The sequence below is a fragment of the Salmo trutta genome, chromosome 23, assembly GCF_901001165.1.
Source record: "Salmo trutta chromosome 23, fSalTru1.1, whole genome shotgun sequence".
NCBI classification, from domain to species: domain Eukaryota; kingdom Metazoa; phylum Chordata; class Actinopteri; order Salmoniformes; family Salmonidae; genus Salmo; species Salmo trutta.
Genome location: NC_042979.1, coordinates 41,807,230 through 41,831,713, shown reverse-complemented (window position 1 = coordinate 41,831,713; position 24,484 = coordinate 41,807,230). Strand labels below are relative to the sequence as shown.

Here is a 24,484-nt window from a genome sequence, read left to right as displayed (position 1 = left end):
TCCTTGAAAGCGGCAGCTCTACCCTTTTAGCTCAGTGCGAATGTTGCCTGTAATCCATGGATTCAGGTTGGGGTACAGTTGAAGTCGAAGTTTACATACACTTAGTTTGGAGTCATTGAAACTCGTTTTTCAAACACTCCACAAATGTATTGTTAACAAACTATAGTTTTGGCAAGTCTTTTAGGACATCTACTTTGTTCATGACACAAGTAATTTTTCCAATTGTTTACAGACAGATTATTTAACTTATAATTCACTGTATCACAATTCCAGTGGGTCAGAAGTTTACATACACTAAGTTGACTGTGCCTTTAAACAGCCTGAAATTCCAGAAAATGATGTCATGGCTTTAGAAGCTTCTGATAGGCTAATTGACATCATTTGAGTCAATTGGAGGTGTACCTGTGGATGTATTTCAACACCTACCTTCAAACTCAGTGCCTCCTTGCTTGACATCATGGGAAAATCAAAAGAAATCAGCCAAGACCTCAGGAAAAAAATTGTAGATCTCCAAGTCTGGTTTATCCTTGGGAGCAATTTCCGAACACCTGAAGGTACCACGTTCGCAAGTATAAACATCATGGGACCTCGCAGCCGTCATACTGCTCAGGAAGGAGACGCGTACTGTCTCCTAGCGATGAACGTACTTTGGTGCGAAAAGTGCAAATCTATCCCAGAACAACAAGGACCTTGTGAAGATGCTGGAGGAAACGGGTACAAAAGTATCTATATCCTCAGTAAAACAAGTCCTATATTGACATAACCTGAAAGGCTGCACAGCAAGGAAGAAGCCACTGCTCCAAAACCGCCATAAAAAAAGCCAGACTACGGTTTGCAACTGCACATGGGGACAAAGATAGTCGTTTTTGGAGAAATGTCCTCTGGTCTGATGAAACAAAAATAGAACTGTTTGGCCATAATGACCATCGTTATGTTTGGAGGAAAAATGTGGATGCTTGCAAGCCAAAGAACACCATCCCAAACGTGAAGCATAGGGGTGGCAGCATGTTGTGGGGGTGCTTTGCTGCAGGAGGGACTGGTGCACTTCACAAAATAGATGGCATCATGAGAAGGAAAATTATGTGGATATATTGAAGCAACATCTCAAGACATCAATCGGGATGTTTAAGCTTGGTTGCAAATGGGTCTTCCAAATGGACAATGACCACAAGCATACTTCCAAAGGACAACAAAGTCAAGGTATTGGAGTGGCCATCACAAAGCCCTGACCTCAATCCTATAGAAAATTTGTGGGCAGAACTGAAAAAGCGTGTGCGAGCATGGAGGCCTACAAACCTGACTCAGTTACACCAGCTCTGTCAGGAGGAATGGGCCAAAATTCATCCAACTTATTGTGGGAAGCTTGTGGAAAGCTACCCGAAATGTTTGACTCAAGTTAAGCAATTTATAGGCAATGCTACCCAATACTAATTGAGTGTATGTAAACTTCTGACCCACTGGGAATGTGATGAAAGAAATAAAAGCTGACATGCATTTTTTCTCCTATTATTCTGACATTTCACATTCTTAAAATAAAGTGATGATCCTAACTGACCTAAGACAGGGAATTTTTAGTAGGATTAAATGTCAGAAATTGTGAAAAAATGAGTTTAAATGTATTTGGTGAAGGTATATGTAAACTTCAGACTGTATGTCACTGGGGACAACTTCATCAATACTCTTATTGATGAAGCCAGTGATTGATGTTGTGTACACAATGCCAAAGGAAGAATCCCAGAACATATTCCAGTCTGTGCTAGCAAAACAGTCCTGTTTAGCATCTGCCTCATCTTAATGCGTGCCATCCATCCATCCAGGTGGTAATGGGTATGATGCGTGCCATCCATCCATCCAGGTGGTAATGGGTATGATGCGTGCCATCCATCCATCCAGGTGGTAATGGGTATGATGCGTGCCATCCATCCATCCAGGTGGTAATAGGTAGGATGTGTGCGTGCCATCCAGGTGGTAATAGGTAGGATGCGTGCCATCCATCCATCCAGGTGGTAATAGGTAGGATGCGTGCCATCCATCCATCCAGGTGGTAATGGGTAGGATGCGTGCCATCCATCCATCCAGGTGGTAATGGGTAGGATGCGTGCCATCCATCCATCCAGGTGGTAATGGGTAGGATGCGTGCCATCCATCTAGGTGGTAATAGGTAAGATGCGTGCCAGCCATCCAGGTGGTAATAGGTAGGATGCGTGCCAGCCATCCAGGTGGTAATAGGTAGGATGCGTGCCAGCCATCCAGGTGGTAATAGGTAGGATGCGTGCCAGCCATCCAGGTGGTAATAGGTAGGATGCGTGCCAGCCATCCAGGTGGTAATAGGTAGGATGCGTGCCAGCCATCCAGGTGGTAATAGGTAGGATGCGTGCCAGCCATCCAGGTGGTAATAGGTAGGATGCGTGCCAGCCATCCAGGTGGTAATAGGTAGGATGCGTGCCAGCCATCCAGGTGGTAATAGGTAGGATGCGTGCCAGCCATCCAGGTGGTAATAGGTAGGATGCGTGCCAGCCATCCAGGTGGTAATAGGTAGGATGCGTGCCAGCCATCCAGGTGGTAATAGGTAGGATGCGTGCCAGCCATCCAGGTGGTAATAGGTAGGATGCGTGCCATCCAGCAATCCAGGTGGTAATAGGTATGATACATTTACTGTTGCTAAATTAAAAACGCAGACACACACACACACAGCACAAGACGGTGTATTAAACCAGTTTTTTTGTTTGTTTTTACAGCAGTGGGTTGTAGTAAAATGACGGGATTAAACACAGGCATGTTGACGTAGGGAAATGGGATGCAAATGGGAAACGCTGTCCCAGTGGCCTTCTCTAGTCCTGCCTGATGTTCAGGGCCGCGTTCAGAATGCAAATGTTGCAGATAGTTACATTTCTAAATGTCCTGAATAGAGCTGGCATATGATACCTTATATATCATGAACCCATTTCACATGCTGTTCCAAATTGTTCTCTACTGAATGCGCCTCTGGATGAACAGGGCCGTTTTTAGTTTGACTTGTTTCGCTCTGTCTTCCACACGTCCCTTTTTTCAGTGGTTTAATTGCGATTAGTAGTACATAGTTTTTATGTTTGGGTATTACAGAGGTCTCTAGTAGAAATGTAGGCTATTGTACTGCTGTGTGCTTGTACGATCAACAGGTGGCAGTGCAGTATAAACTATTGATTTTTCTTTTTTACCCAGTACAGTGTTGAAAAAGCCCACCATCTCTTGACTGGCTATATTGTTTTCATTTATAAGCACAGTCATGTGGTATTGCTCCATGTTTTCCACACTTATTAAGCACATTAGTATTGCAGTTGTCTGGTGCAGTATGTCTGATAGAAATAGACCTTTCGTATCAGCTGACCTTTCAACTCCATTATTGGATATTGCGCTCCAATGACAGTAGGATTTTACGCCTGAGAGTGATGCAATTAATTGTTACTACCAATGAACCAACTTACAGTAGGCCAACATTTGCACAGAAGTTAGGAACTCAAGTTGTTTCTCAACTCTACAGTTTTGTTGAAATTAGGTTTTTATTTAGCGGTTGTCCTTGTGCAACATCAAATGGCTTGCCATTCATCATGGTTCATCACGCCGCCCGCCCGCTGTGCCAGCCTTGCTGGAGAGAAATGGACCGAGCAGCACAAACACACCCTGGATGTTACAGCCTAATTGCTACTGACACTGCCTCTCATCGGGGCCGGCCCTGTGCGAGAACTCCCTAATGGCTGGTTCTAGCTGGTCCTTGTCATTCCTTCTCCTCTCGATCTGTGTTGTGAGTGGATCCACTGTGTTCTATCTGTGAGGCAGCAGAACCTGCTCCTCTGATCCAGTACTGGGTTTATATGCTGCATACTGCATAGACCCCCATTACATCATCTCAACTCACTGATGGTATGTCTGTCTAGTTTGAGGATTTTTTTCCCCCTGATGTCCACTCATGGTGATTTTATTTAGTCTTTTTTTAAATGTTAGACTGTCTGGTTAGATGTAAGATGGATTCCTTTCTTAGTCTAGGTACAGGTCGTCATTATAAATAAGAAATTGTTGTTAATTGACAGGCTGGCCTCGTTTGAAAGGCAAATTGCTCTATTTAGCCTTGCAGTGTGTAGGAAGTACACTATTTGTACTTGGCGTCACTTCTAATGTTGAGTCAATGAGAAGGTGATCCCAGTGCTAATACTGCCACCGTCACTGTCTGTCTTCACCGATCAGCATGAACTTAATGTGCAGCCATTATCTTCCTAGCAGGTAAAAGCAATTGACATGACATTGTCAGGAATGAAAGGCAAACTACAAAATACCACTTGACTCCCAGGCTCCGCTGTCACTGCAATCTGATGTCTCTTCAAGGAGTTTAATTGAAACGTTTCAAATGACTGTCAGGTAGAAGAAAATCACAGAACTGAGTTGAAAATCACAGAACTGGATTTAAAAGCACAGAACTGGATTGAAAAGCACCAGCCACATCAATTTAAAGTTCACACAATGAGATGGTGACGAGTCGACATTAACACATGCATTACTTTTTCTGTTGTAAAATAGATAGGTGGGATAGGTCTTTCTACTAGCCATCAGTAAAACCTAAAGATGTCTGGTCACCAGATGTGACGTTGCAGTCTGTCCTGGGGTGTATTCACACAGTAAAACCTAAAGATGTCTGGTCACCAGATATGTGACGTTGCAGTCTGTCCTGGGGTGTATTCACACAGTAAAACCTAAAGATGTCTGGTCACCAGATGTGTGACGTTGCAGTCTGTCCTGGGGTGTATTCACACAGTAAAACCTAAAGATGTCTGGTCACCAGATGTGACGTTGCAGTCTGTCCTGGGGTGTATTCACACAGTAAAACCTAAAGATGTCTGGTCACCAGGTGTGTGACGTTGCAGTCTGTCCTGGGGTGTATTCACACAGTAAAACCTAAAGATGTCTGGTCACCAGATATGTGACGTTGCAGTCTGTCCTGGGGTGTATTCACACGGAATCTAACAGGCTGAAACAGCGAGGGACAAACCTGAACTTGTCCATTTTTAGAAATGCATGTTTTAGTTTTTCCATGAATTAATTAATACAGACCTAGTTTGACATTATTAATCTCTAGGTTTCTGGGACCACGCTTTTCAGTGTGTGATCCCCATTGCAAGCCCTTCAAGGTGTGCTCTACGCTCTAGATTTGTGTGTTGACTTGTCGGCGACAGGTTTGACCAGGGTTATTTGTGTTTGAGGTAATGTGTGGGCTTGGTTATTGTGCCCTGATAAACATCTCTCTTTCACCCTCCCTCTTGCTCGCTTTATATTTCTCATCTCTCCCATCCTTCTCTCCCAGTAGTGATGCAGGGCTGAAGACAGCGCTGTCGGACTGGGACTCAGAAATGGGCAGCACGGAGCGGCTGAAGGACAGCACGGACACACTACTCAATGGAAACCGAGGAGACCAAGAGGGGGCCCAGCGCCTCGCACGACGCCTCTACCACCTGGAGGGCTTTCGCCGCTCCGACGTGGCCAAGCACCTGGGCAAGAAGTGAGTGGATCATACCCTCTACTGTCATCTACCCCAGGTCTCCTTCATGTCCTCTACTGTAGTTACCTACCCCAGGTCTCCTTCATGTCCTCTACTGTAGTTACCTACCCCAGGTCTCCTTCATGTCCTCTACTGTAGTTACCTACCCCAGGTCTCCTTCATGTCCTCTACTGTAGTTACCTACCCCAGGTCTCCTTCATGTCCTCTACTGTAGTTACCTACCCCAGGTCTCCTTCATGTCCTCTACTGTAGTTACCTACCCCAGGTCTCCTTCATGTCCTCTACTGTAGTTACCTACCCCAGGTCTCCTCCATGTCCTCTACTGTAGTTACCTACCCCAGGTCTCCTTCATGTCCTCTACTGTTGTTACCTACCCCAGGTCTCCTCCATGTCCTCTACTGTCATCTACCCCAGGTCTCCTTCATGTCCTCTACTGTAGTTACCTACCCCAGGTCTCCTTCATGTCCTCTACTGTAGTTACCTACCCCAGGTCTCCTTCATGTCCTCTACTGTTGTTACCTACCCCAGGTCTCCTCCATGTCCTCTACTGTCATCTACCCCAGGTCTCCTTCATGTCCTCTACTGTAGTTACCTACCCCAGGTCTCCTTCATGTCCTCTACTGTAGTTACCTACCCCAGGTCTCCTTCATGTCCTCTACTGTTGTTACCTACCCCAGGTCTCCTTCATGTCCTCTACTGTTGTTACCTACCCCAGGTCTCCTTCATGTCCTCTACTGTAGTTACCTACCCCAGGTCTCCTCCATGTCCTCTACTGTTGTTACCTACCCCAGGTCTCCTTCATGTCCTCTACTGTAGTTACCTACCCCAGGTCTCCTTCATGTCCTCTACTGTCATCTACCCCAGGTCTCCTTCATGTCCTCTACTGTTGTTACCTACCCCAGGTCTCCTTCATGTCCTCTACTGTAGTTACCTACCCCAGGTCTCCTTCATGTCCTCTACTGTAGTTACCTACCCCAGGTCTCCTTCATGTCCTCTACTGTAGTTACCTACCCCAGGTCTCCTTCATGTCCTCTACTGTAGTTACCTACCCCAGGTCTCCTTCATGTCCTCTACTGTTGTTACCTACCCCAGGTCTCCTTCATGTCCTCTACTGTAGTTACCTACCCCAGGTCTCCTTCATGTCCTCTACTGTAGTTACCTACCCCAGGTCTCCTTCATGTCCTCTACTGTAGTTACCTACCCCAGGTCTCCTTCATGTCCTCTACTGTAGTTACCTACCCCAGGTCTCCTTCATGTCCTCTACTGTAGTTACCTACCCCAGGTCTCCTTCATGTCCTCTACTGTAGTTACCTACCCCAGGTCTCCTTCATGTCCTCTACTGTAGTTACCTACCCCAGGTCTCCTTCATGTCCTCTACTGTAGTTACCTACCCCAGGTCTCCTTCATGTCCTCTACTGTAGTTACTACCCCAGGTCTCCTTCATGTCCTCTACTGTAGTTACCTACCCCAGGTCTCCTTCATGTCCTCTACTGTAGTTACCTACCCCAGGTCTCCTTCATGTCCTCTACTGTAGTTACCTACCCCAGGTCTCCTTCATGTCCTCTACTGTAGTTACCTACCCCAGGTCTCCTTCATGTCCTCTACTGTAGTTACCTACCCCAGTCTCCTTCATGTCCTCTACTGTAGTTACCTACCCCAGTTCTCCTTCATGTCCTCTACTGTAGTTACCTACCCCAGGTCTCCTTCATGTCCTCTACTGTAGTTACCTACCCCAGGTCTCCTTCATGTCCTCTACTGTAGTTACCTACCCCAGGTCTCCTTCATGTCCTCTACTGTAGTTACCTACCCCAGGTCTCCTTCATGTCCTCTACTGTAGTTACCTACCCCAGGTCTCCTTCATGTCCTCTACTGTAGTTACCTACCCCAGGTCTCCTTCATGTCCTCTACTGTAGTTACCTACCCCAGGTCTCCTTCATGTCCTCTACTGTAGTTACCTACCCCAGGTCTCCTTCATGTCCTCTACTGTAGTTACCTACCCCAGGTCTCCTTCATGTCCTCTACTGTAGTTACCTACCCCAGGTCTCCTTCATGTCCTCTACTGTAGTTACCTACCCCAGGTCTCCTTCATGTCCTCTACTGTAGTTACCTACCCCAGGTCTCCTTCATGTCCTCTACTGTAGTTACCTACCCCAGGTCTCCTTCATGTCCTCTACTGTAGTTACCTACCCCAGGTCTCCTTCATGTCCTCTACTGTAGTTACCTACCCCAGGTCTCCTTCATGTCCTCTACTGTAGTTACCTACCCCAGGTCTCCTTCATGTCCTCTACTGTAGTTACCTACCCCCGTTCTCCTTCATGTCCTCTACTGTAGTTACCTACCCCAGGTCTCCTTCATGTCCTCTACTGTAGTTACCTACCCCAGGTCTCCTTCATGTCCTCTACTGTAGTTACCTACCCCAGGTCTCCTTCATGTCCTCTACTGTAGTTACCTACCCCAGGTCTCCTTCATGTCCTCTACTGTAGTTACCTACCCCAGGTCTCCTTCATGTCCTCTACTGTAGTTACCTACCCCAGGTCTCCTTCATGTCCTCTACTGTAGTTACCTACCCCAGGTCTCCTTCATGTCCTCTACTGTAGTTACCTACCCCACCTACCCAGGTCTCCTTCATGTCCTCTACTGTAGTTACCTACCCCAGGTCTCCTTCATGTCCTCTACTGTAGTTACCTACCCCAGGTCTCCTTCATGTCCTCTACTGTAGTTACCTACCCCAGGTCTCCTTCATGTCCTCTACTGTAGTTACCTACCCCAGGTCTCCTTCATGTCCTCTACTGTAGTTACCTACCCCAGGTCTCCTTCATGTCCTCTACTGTAGTTACCTACCCCAGGTCTCCTTCATGTCCTCTACTGTAGTTACCTACCCCAGGTCTCCTTCATGTCCTCTACTGTTGTTACCTACCCCAGGTCTCCTTCATGTCCTCTACTGTAGTTACCTACCCCAGGTCTCCTTCATGTCCTCTACTGTTGTTACCTACCCCAGGTCTCCTCCATGTCCTCTACTGTCATCTACTCCAGGTCTCCTTCATGTCCTCTACTGTAGTTACCTACCCCAGGTCTCCTTCATGTCCTCTACTGTAGTTACCTACCCCAGGTCTCCTTCATGTCCTCTACTGTAGTTACCTAACCCAGGTCTCCTTCATGTCCTCTACTGTTGTTACCTACCCCAGGTCTCCTTCATGTCCTCTACTGTTGTTACCTACCCCAGGTCTCCTTCATGTCCTCTACTGTTGTTACCTACCCCAGGTCTCCTTCATGTCCTCTACTGTAGTTACCTACCCCAGGTCTCCTTCATGTCCTCTACTGTAGTTACCTACCCCAGGTCTCCTTCATGTCCTCTACTGTAGTTACCTACCCCCGTTCTCCTTCATGTCCTCTACTGTAGTTACCTACCCCCGTTCTCCTTCATGTCCTCTACTGTAGTTACCTACCCCCGTTCTCCTTCATGTCCTCTACTGTAGTTACCTACCCCAGGTCTCCTTCATGTCCTCTACTGTTGTTACCTACCCCAGGTCTCCTTCATGTCCTCTACTGTTGTTACCTACCCCAGGTCTCCTTCATGTCCTCTACTGTTGTTACCTACCCCAGGTCTCCTTCATGTCCTCTACTGTAGTCACCTACCCCAGGTCTCCTTCATGTCCTCTACTGTAGTCACCTACCCCAGGTCTCCTTCATGTCCTCTACTGTTGTCATCTACCCCAGGTCTCCTTCATGTCCTCTACTGTTGTCATCTACCCCAGGTCTCCTTCATGTCCTCTACTGTTGTCATCTACCCCAGGTCTCCTTCATGTCCTCTACTGTTGTCATCTACCCCAGGTCTCCTTCATGTCCTCTACTGTAGTTACCTACCCCAGGTCTCCTTCATGTCCTCTACTGTTGTTACCTACCCCAGGTCTCCTTCATGTCCTCTACTGTTGTTACCTACCCCAGGTCTCCTTCATGTCCTCTACTGTCATCTACCCCAGGTCTCCTTCATGTCCTCTACTGTAGTTACCTACCCCAGGTCTCCTTCATGTCCTCTACTGTAGTTACCTACCCCAGGTCTCCTTCATGTCCTCTACTGTCATCTACCCCAGGTCTCCTCCATGTCCTCTACTGTAGTTACCTACCCCAGGTCTCCTTCATGTCCTCTACTGTAGTTACCTACCCCAGGTCTCCTTCATGTCCTCTACTGTAGTTACCTACCCCAGGTCTCCTTCATGTCCTCTACTGTAGTTACCTACCCCAGGTCTCCTTCATGTCCTCTACTGTAGTTACCTACCCCAGGTCTCCTTCATGTCCTCTACTGTAGTTACCTACCCCAGGTCTCCTTCATGTCCTCTACTGTAGTTACCTACCCCAGGTCTCCTTCATGTCCTCTACTGTAGTTACCTACCCCAGGTCTCCTTCATGTCCTCTACTGTAGTTACCTACCCCAGGTCTCCTTCATGTCCTCTACTGTTGTTACCTACCCCAGGTCTCCTTCATGTCCTCTACTGTCATCTACCCCAGGTCTCCTTCATGTCCTCTACTGTAGTTACCTACCCCAGGTCTCCTTCATGTCCTCTACTGTAGTTACCTACCCCAGGTCTCCTTCATGTCCTCTACTGTCATCTACCCCAGGTCTCCTCCATGTCCTCTACTGTAGTTACCTACCCCAGGTCTCCTTCATGTCCTCTACTGTAGTTACCTACCCCAGGTCTCCTTCATGTCCTCTACTGTTGTTACCTACCCCAGGTCTCCTTCATGTCCTCTACTGTAGTTACCTACCCCAGGTCTCCTTCATGTCCTCTACTGTCATCTACCCCAGGTCTCCTTCATGTCCTCTACTGTAGTTACCTACCCCAGGTCTCCTTCATGTCCTCTACTGTTGTTACCTACCCCAGGTCTCTTCCACTCCTTCTCAGACTCTGTGGCCAAGCACCTGGTTGCATAAAACACCTTCAGTTAATTTCGCCCTTTTCTCTTAAAGTTAAACTAAGTTAGTTGCGTAAAACATTTTAAGGTGAATTTCCCCCTTAAATTAAGTGAAAAAATGTAAGGCCCACGGCCCCTTAACTGCTTTATTCAGTATGGATATCAATGTAAACAGCATTTGTAGAGGTGAATATTGCTTTCATCTGTTCTGCTTACTTAAGGAAAACCATCAACCAGATAGCTGCTTAGCTAAACAATGGAAGGTGCACAATCTATCGCTACAAAGTTAGCTGGCTTTTGTTTGTTTACCAGCGTAATACCACTGCTAAACTAAAACACAGTTTTTGACAGGGAAATTACTGCTCTTTGCTGAATGTTGTGGTGCGGATGGTTATGAATTTCTTTACATTTGTGATGGGTCAATGAAAGGTCAACAATCAAGATCTCCCAACCCTAGAAATCCCACACATGCAAAAATCCAGTATTTTATTTGCATGCTGGCATCAAAAATAGACCTGGCTAAACAGCCGCCATAACAGGCTTGGTCTTTGTGTTTACTCAGTTTACGCATTTGTCGTCTCATCACTTTCTAGTTGTGTCCCCAATGCCTCCTTATTTAGTGCACTCCTTTTGACACTAGCTCTATGGGCTCTGGTCAAAAGGAGTGGACTAAATAGGGCATAGGGTGCCATTTGGAATGTAGCTTTGGTCAGGATTTCTTTTGGTTCTAGCGACTCATCCAATTTCCTAATGCTGCGGGTCTGCTTCCCTGCCAGGCCTGAACATTGCCCTGGGGTGCAGCTGTTCTGCCTCTAGGACCCCAATCCTTTTATACACCCCCTCACTCCAGGAACATGGCACCACCTCCTCTCCACCTGCAATAACCGCAGCACACACACACACCTCACAGGCCTGTCAGAAAAACACTTCAAAATGCCCCAAAATTTGACCCCTCAGTAGTATTGGTTACATACCACATTCTATAAATGATTATTTTGTGTCTAGGCTGCACCACGGTTGATGTGTGTGTGTGTGTGTGTGTGTGTGTGTGGTGACAAGCACTACAATGAAATAGGATATGCTTGTCCTGTCTCAAGGATTATATTCTACTACATGACTTGCTACTGACCTCACCAGATGTGAGATGCTTAAAGATGCACTACGTTGCAAAATCATGGGCTTTAATATGGAGTTGCTCCCCCTTTGCTGCTATAACAGCCTCCACTCTTCTGGGAAGGCTTTCCACTAGATGTTGGAACATTGCTATGTGGAATTGCTTACATTCAGCTACAGAAGCATTAGTGAGTTTGGGCACTGATGTTAGGCGATTAGGCCTGGCTCGCAGTCGGCGTCCCATTTCATCCGAAAGGTGTTCGATGGGCTCTGTGCAGGCCAGTCAAGTTCTTCCACACCGATCTCGACAAACCATTTCTATATGGACCTTGCTTTTTGCACAGGGGCGTTGTCATGCTGAAACAGGAAAGGGAGTTCCCTAAACTGTTGCCACAAAGTTGGAAGCACAGAATCTTCTAGAATGGCATTGTATGCTGTAGTTCCAGGGAAGGGAAATCTGAATGCTAAGGGGCCTAGCCCGAACCATGAAAAACAGCCCCAGACCATTATTCCGCCTCCACCAAACTTTACAGTTGGCTCTATGCATTGGGGCAGGTAGCGTTCTCCTGGCATCCACCAAACCCAGATTCGTCCGTCGGATTGCCAGATGGTGAAACATGATTCATCACTCCAGAGAACGCGTTTCCCCTGCTCCAGAGTCCAATGGCGGCGAGCTTTACACCACTCCAGCCAACGCTTTGCATTGCACATGGTGATCTTAGGCTTGTGTGCGGCTGCTCGGCCATGGAAACCCATTTCATGAAGCTGCCGACAAACAGTGCTTGTGCTGACGTTGCTTCCAGAGGCAGTTAGGAACTCGGTAGTGCGTGTTGCATCTGAGGACAGACGATTTTTATGTGCTTCAGCACTGGGCAGTCCCATTTTGTGAGCTGGTGTGGCCTATCACGTTGCAGCTGAGCCGTAGTTGCTCTTAGACGTTTCCACTTCACAATAACAGCACTTACAATTGACTGGGGCAGCTCTAGCAGGGCAGAAATGACGAACTGACTTGTTAAAGTGGCATTCTAAGACGGTGCCACGTTGAAAGTCACTGAGCTCTTCAGTAAGGCCATTCTACTGCCAATATTTGTCTATGGAGATTGCATGGCTGTGTGCTCAGTTTTATACACCTGTCAGCAACAGGTGTGGCTGAAATAGCCGAATCCACTAATTTGAAGGCGTGTCCATTTACTTTTGGCCGTGTAGTATAAAGTTACTTTCAGGTAACACTGACTTATCAGTACTGTAGTGGTTTATCTTGCTGTTCATGGAAATTTAAGATTAAGATCACAAGGTCCAATCGAAATTTAACTTCCACTTTGTGGGGGGCTCAGTGACTTGCACAATGGCAGGCAATGGCATCTAGGATTTGATTCCAGCAACCCTCTGTTTGCCAGCTCACTTCCTGACAGATTTTCCCATCAGACCCGGGATTGGAACTGGCAGCCCTCCGGTTGCTGGCTCACCTCTCTAAGCGGTAGGCTACTGGCCGCCCCAATGTCATATAGCTGTCTCAGTTTAACCATGACATCAACTTGGAGTGCGTTGTTGAAGAAGTTATTACAAAAAGATCTGACATTTTCAGAGTCAGCTAATGAGCAATGTGTCAACATAAAACATCCCACTAATACCTCAAAAGGATATGGTTACTAAGTATCTTCACCTCTAAAAGGTACCAAGTACCTTAACATTGCTCAGAACACTCTTGGAGCCACCAGCTGTCTCGCACTAGCTACCTTCAAACAAACACATCCTGTGCTCTTTAGTATGGCTGATTCAAGAGAAGGTGGCCCATGCATAGGCCACCAATGCCTGAATCCTCTTGACATCTGAGACATTCATCCTGTCAGTTACGCCCTATTCACCAGCCCTCCGCTTGGACCACTACCCTTACTTAGAAAGACAAACATGCCTAATGAGACGAACAATTGGATCGTCACTTACCATTTGATCACATAGTGACTTCTCTTTTTCCACAGAAACTGGCAAAGAGCAAACTCCTGTCTGCTCCATGGGTGTAAATGGGGGGAGGACCTGGTTGTTCTGCCTCAATCATTCTTCCGTTGGCATTTCTGCTGCTACTTTCCTACAGAGCTTCACCACCATCGCCATAGCCCTCTTGTTCCAAGCTGCTCTCCTCAACCCCCCAGTACCTGTGCAGCACTCACCTGATGGATGTCCTCTGTCTGGTGTGCGGAGAGAATGGCTTCATCTACAGCCCAAAGAGGGACTCGGATCTCCTTCCAGAGTTCCTCTTGCCGAAATCGGTCCAGGAGAACGAGGTAGAAGAGTACCAGATGGATATAATGGTTAAGAGAGGCATCTTGGATCAGTGCTGCCACAAGCCCTGCAACATTTTTGACCTGTGTAAATACTGCAACTGAAGCCCCGACGTCACGCAGCTTGGCCTGCTTTACTCCCTGCCACGCCCCAACGCTTAGAGACAAAATCGCACGTCTCAAAGATCTGCTTTAAGAACCAACAAGAAAAGTTCTATGAAGAAAATGTAAAAAACTGTGAAAATAATGTTGCTGGCTAGGTTGTTACTATCATCGACAGGAGAAGGAAAAGGAGACGATTGCTCTCTAATAGTCAGTGGAATAGTATCCTGGGCCCCGATCTTTGTTTTTATTTTTGTCATTCCAGCTCCTAAGGCCATTAAAACTGATCTGGGACCAGGTTAGTGGAATATGAGCAGCATAATAACATCAGACTGCTCTGTTGTGGAATTTGACTGCTGTGCCAGAAGGCTCGGATTGGAAAGTTTTTCAAAACGGCAAACTGATGAGAATTGAGGCAAATTAGATAATCACCTCCAATTATCATTTCAATTACACTTAGGAAATTGGGCAGAAGAAATTAGGCTTAATAGCATATTTTAGTAAGACGTTATGAAATGGTATTAGGGCTGTTTCGTTTGTCAATTGCCATCCTCAGCGACTTTGGGTTCTTTTATGAGCTCTATATAAAACCTATTGCACCAACATGCGTATGCCAAGTTCTGGAGAGCTACTCCCCAGTACACCCACTCCAGTCAGAGTCAAACAGCCTGCTAACACCAGCCGCAAATCTGTACAGTATGGATGACGAGGCCTTCTCACGTGTCCCCCTCAGCTCTTCAACACTCATCCTGTCCCCCTCAGCTCTTCAACACTCATCCTGTCCCCCTCAGCTCTTCAACACTCATCCTGTCCCCCTCAGCCCTTCAACACTCATCCTGTCCCCCTCAGCTCTTCAACACTCATCCTGTACCCCTCAGCTCTTCAACACTCATCCTGTACCCCTCAGCTCTTCAACGCTCATCCTGTCCCCCTCAGCTCTTCAACGCTCATCCTGTCCCCCTCAGCTCTTCAACACTCATCCTGTCCCCCTCAGCCCTTCAACACTCATCCTGCACGTGTCCCCCTCAGCTCTTCAACACTCATACTGTCCCCCTCAGCCCTTCAACACTCATCCTGTCCCCCTCAGCCCTTCAACACTCATCCTGTCCCCCTCAGCCCTTCAACACTCATCCTGTCCCCCTCAGCCCTTCAACACTCATCCTGTCCCCCTCAGCCCTTCAACGCTCATCCTGTCCCCCTCAGCCCTTCAACGCTCATCCTGTCCCCCTCAGCCCTTCAACGCTCATCCTGTCCCCCTCAGCCCTTCAACGCTCATCCTGTCCCCCTCAGCCCTTCAACGCTCATCCTGTCCCCCTCAGCCCTTCAACGCTCATCCTGTCCCCCTCAGCCCTTCAACGCTCATCCTGTCCCCCTCAGCCCTTCAACGCTCATCCTGTCCCCCTCAGCTCTTCAACACTCATCCTGTCCCCCTCAGCCCTTCAACACTCATCCTGTCCCCCTCAGCTCTTCAACACTCATACTGTCCCCCTCAGCCCTTCAACACTCATCCTGTCCCCCTCAGCCCTTCAACACTCATCCTGTCCCCCTCAGCCCTTCAACACTCATCCTGTCCCCCTCAGCCCTTCAACACTCATCCTGTCCCCCTCAGGCCCTTCAACGCTCATCCTGTCCCCCTCAGCCCTTCAACGCTCATCCTGTCCCCTCAGCCCTTCAACGCTCATCCTGTCCCCTCAGCCCTTCAACGCTCATCCTGTCCCCCTCAGCCCTTCAACGCTCATCCTGTCCCCCTCAGCCCTTCAACGCTCATCCTGTCCCCCTCAGCCCTTCAACGCTCATCCTGTCCCCCTCAGCCCTTCAACGCTCATCCTGTCCCCCTCAGCCCTTCAACGCTCATCCTGTCCCCCTCAGCCCTTCAACGCTCATCCTGTCCCCCTCAGCCCTTCAACGCTCATCCTGTCCCCCTCAGCCCTTCAACGCTCATCCTGTCCCCCTCAGCCCTTCAACGCTCATCCTGTCCCCCTCAGCCCTTCAACGCTCATCCTGTCCCCCTCAGCCCTTCAACGCTCATCCTGTCCCCCTCAGCCCTTCAACGCTCATCCTGTCCCCCTCAGCCCTTCAACGCTCATCCTGTCCCCCTCAGCCCTTCAACGCTCATCCTGTCCCCCTCAGCCCTTCAACGCTCATCCTGTCCCCCTCAGCCCTTCAACGCTCATCCTGTCCCCCTCAGCCCTTCAACGCTCATCCTGTCCCCCTCAGCCCTTCAACGCTCATCCTGTCCCCCTCAGCCCTTCAACGCTCATCCTGTCCCCCTCAGCCCTTCAACGCTCATCCTGTCCCCCTCAGCCCTTCAACGCTCATCCTGCACACGTCAAGGAGGCCGCTTCATTTTCCTCATTTAAAAACAACTGAAGACCGACCTATTCCAGCTAACTTTTGTTTAATTGCTTAGTCTGTCTTTTGCATTAGGTTATATTTTGAGATATATATCTGTTTTCTACCTTCTGTGCAGTGAGCGTGGAGAATAAACTCTACAAATGATTATTATTCATTGGAATAACCCCAAAATGAACTGGCTGTCAGATACACACTGATTTTTAAGGAGAGTTTCTGATCAAATACAGTGGTCTGTGTCACCAAGGAAACCAACTCCTACATTGCTTTGTCCTTTATTCCTACTATTCCCAGATAAAGCTGTAGTGGCCAGTAATATTTGGCGTGTGTGTGTGTGTATATAAGATACTATAAATACTTCACATGTGACTTGTAATTAGCCTATTAGAATGTTTTTCGGATTCAATAAAGATAATAAAAAATATACAAGCAAGCATTAGGCAATGAGTTGATGTTGACTAGTAAGAATTTGTATGAGAATTGTCTATCAAAGGCAGAAATGTAATTAACTTTGTACAACGAATGAATTCACATACAAGACTTAAAGCTTAATTTACAAAGCATACTTCTAGGCATATAGATCCTGAGGTGAACTTGGAAGACAAAGCATGAACAAAGAGATTTGATCATTCAACCTTCCCCTGTGGACTGGGTATAGGATAAGAGAGAACAAAGGCATTTAATTCCGCTTATAACATCTGAAGGTGTCACCTTTCAACCCAAACCAAGACAGAATTCCTGAGAAGACAAAAAACCCTTTGCGTAATGGTATATCAGAGTTCACCCTGTACAGATGCAAGTTACCACAGATCATGCATCCATGCATAACAACAGTTATCTTCAGTAAACAAGTTTCAGATAGATACCATACATGAATACTGTAGCATTATTCAGTCCACTGAATACTTTAACAGATATGCATTTTGGCAAGTCCTTGGGCATTGTCCTTTGATCCTGGACTATTTGCCATGCAACTCCAGGTGTCAGAGCACATAAATTAGGGCCAAGCCGATAAAGCCCTAACCCCAGATAAAACCCCAGATAAAACCCCAGATTAAACCCCAGATAGAGCTAGAAGAAAGTGGAGTCGTACTTGTCCTCTACAGTACATCATTTGTTGATTTGAAACTGGAACAGGGTTGTTTTCTCTGTGTTCATAGAAACACAAGTGTATTTTTCCCTTCAAAATAACAATAACGCCGTGTAGAAGTCAAGGCCTGCTGTGTTTTAGGTATGGAAGTGATGCGCTCTATACACGGCTCTATACAAGCCAGTAAGAGCCTGAGATCCTTGACCCTTTCAGGGGAGTGTGTGGGGAGTTTTGAATCCTCATGGCAAGGCAACAGTTGCCTCCTAAAGTAATTACTTGTGTGAGTTTTGTTACTGGCAGTTGTGGTCTTTGGTGTTTATCTAAACACCTTTCTTTCTTTCTTACAGCAATGACTTCAGCAAGATGGTTGCTGAAGAGTACCTCACATTTTTTGAATTTACAGGGATGACATTGGACCAATCTCTCAGGTAACCATTTATCACTATTGTAGCCATTGGACAAATGTAGTTCAAGCATGCAGGCAACAAAGGCATTCCTCAAAATATATTTGAGGTTTAATGTCTGCCACCCCGGTAATCCAAATAAATTACATCTTACACGACCAGTGTTTTGTTTTTTTCCCTCGAGACCCGGGGTCCTCTTCGAGCCCTGATATTGATGTATGCACTTCATTTCATCTGACTTGCTCTTTCTGTGTCCTCAGATCTTTCTTGAAAGCTTTTGCACTAATAGGCGAAACCCAGGAGAGAGAACGGGTTTTGATCCACTTTTCCAATAGGTATTATCAATGTAACCCCACCGTCATCTCCTCACAAGGTACTTGTTAACTTCTTTGTCTCTTTGCTACATGACTTGACAAGTGTTTTGAGTGATTTAACAAGATTGAATGACTGGCAATATGAAAAGTGCTTGCCAATGGCTGACATACCAAAGCTTTTGTCATGTCTGTGCTGAAGGGTTACTATTTGCTGTGTTAGTTCCACTAGTTATATACTGGGTGGTTCCAGCCCTGAATGCTGATTGGCAGACAGCCGTGGTATGAGACCATATACCATGAGTATGGCAAAATATATATTTTTTTACTGCTCTAATTACGTTGGTAACCAGTTTGTAATAGTAATAAGGCACCTCGGGGGTTTGTGATATACACTTTGCATCGTGCATAAGAACAGCCCTTAGCCGTGGTATATTGGCCATATTCCACGCTCCCTCGTTCCTTATTGCTTGATTATATCGTGTTGCTTTCATTGAGGCATTTGACGCAAGTCTTGAACCGTGAGTCACTTCATTGGCTCAGTAGTCATATTAGACTGTAGTCTTTCTAACAATGTCCATTTCAATGGAATCAAATGGATTGGTTTTACCTTTAAATGCAGTCTACAGTACTCCCCCAATACCAGTGTCATGTCTTCCATAGCAACAGTCTTAGTAACAACAAGCCTTTGACCAGTATGGGTAAAAGCTAAAACGGTCCTCTCGTTGCCATGGAAGTGATGTTCCACCACCATGTAGAAATGGATGTTGTGATCATCATAGGGGGACTTGTGCCTTTCTAGAGGGCATCTTTATAAATCCGCTTGTGCGAGATGTGACATTTCAGCAGCATGAGAAAGATAAAACATTGTTTTTGTTCCTTGCTGGTCTAACCACCAGTACGCACCACAACCTGTATCCCATGGCTCATGAAATATAACATTAACAAAACATTTGTTGATGTACATATTAACACAGAACAACCATCCGTCATTGCTAAAATGGGTACTCCTAAAATTCACCTTCACTAATTAACCTAATTTTTGCAGATGGAGCCCATTGCCTTACATGTGCTCTGATGCTGTTGAACACGGACCTTCATGGCCATGTAAGTTCACTCTCTTTCTCTGCTGAGCTTTTGACCTTTTTGTTCCTGCCATTCTAACCCTTGAGAACCACAACACTTATCTTATCACATAAGGCATTGTGTTTTTGGGGGGTGTTAAAACAACTGAAGGATGGGAATGGAGAAATGTAACCTCTCTCAAATTCCTAGACAGAGCTATAGATGTAAGGACTGACCCTCCATGAGATCAGCGGGATAACCATGTTTTGAAGTTATACATTGTTTACAAAAAAATAAATGGACTAAAATAAGCTTATTTAAGGTTCTGACGAGGAGCAACAGTTGACCTAAGCTCATAAGGCATTTCTAAGGTAGTCTTCAATAATGATTGGCTATAGATCATACATAAATATATAATAATTGGCTATAGATCATACATAAATATATAATAATTGGCTATAGATCATACATAAATATATAATAATTGGCTATAGATCATACATAAATATATAATAATTGGCTATAGATCATACTTAAATATATAATAATTGGCTATAGATCATACTTAAATATATAATAATTGGCTATAGATCATACTTAAATATATAATAATTGGCTATAGATCATACTTAAATATATAATAATTGGCTATAGATCATACATAAATATATAATAATTGGCTATAGATCATACATAAATATATAATAATTGGCTATAGATCATACATAAATATATAATAATTGGCTATAGATCATACATAAATATATAATAATTGGCTATAGATCATACATAAATATATAATAATTGGCTATAGATCATACATAAATATATAATAATTGGCTATAGATCATACATAAATATATAATAATTGGCTATAGATCATACATAAATATATAATAATTGGCTATAGATCATACATAAATATATAATAATTGGCTATAGATCATACATAAATATATAATAATTGGCTATAGATCATACATAAATATATAATGATTGGCTATAGATCATACATAAATATATATATAATTAATGTACCAACCCCAGATTGCCCCTTTTTTTTTTGGTCTTTCTTTCCAAGGAGACACAATATATCTTTGATTACAAAAACAACAATTATTCTTATTTTAAATATTAAGCTTGTGCCTCAAAGATAATTTAATAATCTTTACCTTCATGCATTATTTTACATGACCCTCTCTGAGAACCGGCAGCTAAATTTCAGGCTTTTATTTGATTTAGTATTTTTTTTAAAGCTTTCAGCGATTTTAAAAAGTGAAGGTTACCATTTCACCCTGGATCTTCTCCAGTCCCTCCTGTAAAATGGCTGAATACTCCTAGACAAGGACACAGAGCAGTGATGAATGGCTGTCGAAGCGTTGCCTGTCCAACACACACCTTCTGTTTGGGGACAGGGGCAGTTAGAGGATGACTGGTTGGTTTGCCCACCACCACTCAATGTGATCAATAGATTTCCGGGGGGGGGGGATCTGTCCATTAGTTATATTATGTGATCCTCTTACACTGTAGAGGGGTAGGCTATGCACTCTGATGATTGCAATGTGCATGCAAGTGATGGAAAGTAGTGTTAATGTAACTTTGTATTGGCTCAATGTTTTGGATATTTTCTCCGTCTGGTCAATGTTTTTTCTCCTATGTACCATCTGCTTGTGGCTCCCTACTCGGCCATCCAGGCTTTGGTTAGGTAGGCGTTAGTCTGATCAACACCCTGACGCTGTATAAAACCTGTCTGACAGACTCGGTTTGCTCTTAAGAAACCCTTGTCTCACTTCTAAGTCAAGCTAACTGTCAAACACATTGCAACTGGTGAGAGATTAATTCAAATAAATGTAGTCTCTTCCCTTTCAGACTAGCCTTTGATTTTAAAAAAAAAAGTAAAAATACTACACTGAACAAAAATATAAATCCAACACGTGCAGTGCTCGTTGCATATTTCATGAGCGGAAATAAAAGATCACACAAATTATCCATATGCCCGAAAAGCTTATTTCTCAAATGTTGTGCACAAATTTAGTTTACATCCCTGTTAGTGAGCATTTTATCCTTTGTCAAGATAATCCAGCCACTTGACAGGTGTGGCATATCAAGAAGCTGATTAACACTTAGCCTACAATGGTCACACACCTGTAGAAATGTAATTAACATAATACAAAAATCCCCATCAAAGTCAGTCTGTTTAAACTAGATATACAGTACCGTGCTTCACCGTAGGGATGGTGCCAGGTTTCCTCCAGACGTGAGCCTTGGAATTCAGGCCAACGAGTTCAATGTTGGTTTTATCAGACCAGAGTATCTTGTTTGTCATGGTCAGAGTCCTTTAGGTGCCTTTTGGCAAACTCCAAGCAGGCTGTCATGTGCCTTTTACTGAAGAGTGGCTTCCATCTGGCCACACTACCATAAAGGCCTGATTGGTAGAGTGCTGCAGAGATGATTGTGTTTCTGGAAGGTTCTTCCATCTCCACAGAGGAACTCTGAAGCTCTATCAGTGTCCAAAGGGTTCTTGGTCACCTGGCCAAGGCCCTTCTCCCGTGATTGCTTAGTTTGGCCAGGCGGCCAGCTCTAGGAAGAATCTTGGGGGTTCCAAACTTCTTCCATTTAAGAATGATGGAAGCCACTGTTTTTGAGGACCTTCAATTAAGGTCACAGTTATGAAAATGTAGGACACTGAAGAGGCCTTTCTACTGACTCTGAAAATACCAAAGAAAGATGCCCAGGGTCCCAGCTCATCTGCGTGAACGTGCCTTAGGCATGCTGCAAGGAGGCATGAGGACTGCAGATGTGGCCAGGGCAATAAATTGCAATGTCCGTACTGTGAGACGCCTACGACAGCGCTACAGGGAGACAGGACGGACAGCTGATCGTCCTCACATTGGCAGACCACTTGTAACAACACCTACACAGGATCGGTACATCCGAACATCACACCTGCGGGACAGGTACAGGATAGCAACAACAACTGCCCGAGTTACACCAGGAAATCACAATCCCTCCATCAGTGCTCCGACTGTCCGCAATAGGCTGAGAGAGGCTGGACTGAGGGCTTGTAGGTCTGTTGTAAGGCAGGTTCTCACCAGACATCACCGGCAACAACGTTGCCTATGGGCACAAACCCACCCATCGCTGGACCAGACAGGACTTGCAAAAAGTGCTCTTCACTGACGAGTCGTGGTTTTGTCTCACCAGGGGTGATGGTCGGGTTCGCGTTTATCGTCGAAGGAATGAGCGTTACACCGAGGCCTGTACTCTGGAGCGGGATCGATTTGGAGGTGGAGGGTCAGTCATGGTCATCATCGGACTGCGCTTATTGTCATTGCAGTCAATCTCAACACTGTGCGTTACAGGGAAGACATCCTCCTCCCTCATGTGGTACCCTTCCTGCAGGCTCATCCTGACATGACCCTCCAGCATGACAATGCCACCACCCGTACTCGTTCTGTGCGTGATTTCCTGCAAGACAGGAATGTCAGTGTTCTGCCATGGCCAGCGAAGAGCCCGGATCTCAATCCCATTGAGCACATCTGGGACCTGCTGGATCGGAGGGTGAGGGCTAGGGCCATTCCCCCCAGAAATGTCCGGGAACTTGCAGGTGCCTTGGTGGAAGGGTGGGGTAACATCTCACAGCAAGAACCGGAAAATCTGTTGCAGTCCATGAGATGCGCTGCAGTACTTAATGCAGCTGGTGGCCACACCAGATACTGACTATTACTTTTGATTTTGACCCCTCCTTTGTTCAGGGACACATTATTCAATTTCTGTTAGTCACAAGTCTGTGGAACTTGTTCAGTTTGTCTGTTGAATCTTGTTATGTTCATACAAATATTTATACATGTTAAGTTTGCATAAAATATACACAGTTGACAGTGAGATTACTTTTTTTTTTGCTGTGTGTGTGTGGTATGTCGTTTCCTGATCTTGTCTCTGATATAGGACAATCTCTTAAAAACAAACTTTCTTTTGATATGGTGTTCCATGTAGTGAATGTTATTCAATGCGTTTCTATTGGCTGATATCAGTAATGTCATTTGTTTTTTTATGCCTTAAGGGATGCGTGCGAAGGGTTAGTTCTTTCTGTAATAAAGCCCTTTTGTGGGAAAAACAAATTCTGATTGGCTGGGCCTGGCTCCCACTGGGTGGGTCTAGGCCCACCCATGGCTGCGCCCCTGCCCAGTCATGTGAATTCCATAGATTTGGGCCTAATGAATTCATTTAAATTCACTGAATTCCTTAGATGAACTATAACTCAGCTAAATCTCGGAAGTTGTTGCATGTTTATTTTTGTTTAGTATAGTTCAATGACTACTCTGCTGCACGGGACCCATAGCACTATGCCATTAAAACATGATTAAACTCAGCCATTAGAATAGTCCAGCCTGAAACAGCCTCGGCATCGCTGTGTGGCCACGAGCTGCTATGATGTGCTCACATGAAAGCATATATCTTCTTTTTGTTGCTGGAACTGTGTTTTCGAGAGCCCTGGGTGAAAACAACCTGCTGTGAATTAATTTAATGGTCACTCAAGTATATTTACGTTCTCAGGGGGATAAAATGACTTGTGCTCATTGGCACTATGAGCAAGTTATGGGGTGCCCACAGCCACCAGAGGCTCTCTCTGACCTTGCCTATAAGCGGTCACAAGTGTTGTTCTGAAGGTTGGAGGGACTGAACATAAGAAACCGTTTGCTAGCGAGTTGGACCAGGGAGGATGTTTTAATGTCTCAGATGGGTCCATGGTGTCATCGCACAGTAAATGGATGCCTCTTGGTGTAGCATAGATTAAAGAGAATCTCTGAACCACAAAACGTTGATGTGGAGTATGCACCCTAAACACAATGAATAGGATTTCATTACAAGCCCTCCTTGCACTCTAGCACTCGTACACAGAGAGATTATGTCAGCTCTTGCAGTTCTATAGATCAAAACGTGCTCTGTGTTGCCTTTTGGAAGTCTTGTGCCAGTCTGAACATTTGTCAGTGCCGTCCACCTACAAACTCTGGCCGGTGTTGGCAGGAACCGTCAAGTCATTGGAACAAACACCGTCTGCTCATTCTGTTAGAACAAGCGGTTGCAGTGAATACTAGCTTTGGTCCCCTACACTATTAACAGCAATATTGGAGTGATCTAGTCTACAACCATTTTGTACTGAGAAGGAAAAACCTTGTTCAGTCTTTACTAATGATACATGTGTAATGTTACATTAAGTGTGTTAATTTTGCCGAAGGTATTTTTATGTTTCTGAGAGCCAGTAGTACAGGGTTCCATTGGGAAACAGACCCCTTACTTTCTGAGAGACGGTAGTACAGGGTTCCATT

The 24,484-nt window shown here is 45.5% G+C and overlaps 1 protein-coding gene across 6 annotated transcripts in view; it reads left to right on the top strand.

The window, feature by feature from the left end:
- Positions 1–24,484, top strand: part of psd3l (pleckstrin and Sec7 domain containing 3, like) — a 151,476-nt gene that overhangs the window by 69,785 nt on the left and 57,207 nt on the right. For 4 of the 6 annotated variants that reach the window (XM_029710364.1, XM_029710366.1, XM_029710367.1 and 1 more), the window contains 4 exons: positions 5,333–5,527; positions 17,722–17,802; positions 18,039–18,151; positions 19,138–19,196. In XM_029710364.1, the coding sequence (XP_029566224.1) occupies positions 5,333–5,527; positions 17,722–17,802; positions 18,039–18,151; positions 19,138–19,196 (448 nt within the window). The remainder of the gene's footprint in view (positions 1–5,332; positions 5,528–17,721; positions 17,803–18,038; positions 18,152–19,137; positions 19,197–24,484) is intronic. The other 2 variants (XM_029710365.1, XM_029710370.1) reach the window with 1 other exon arrangement.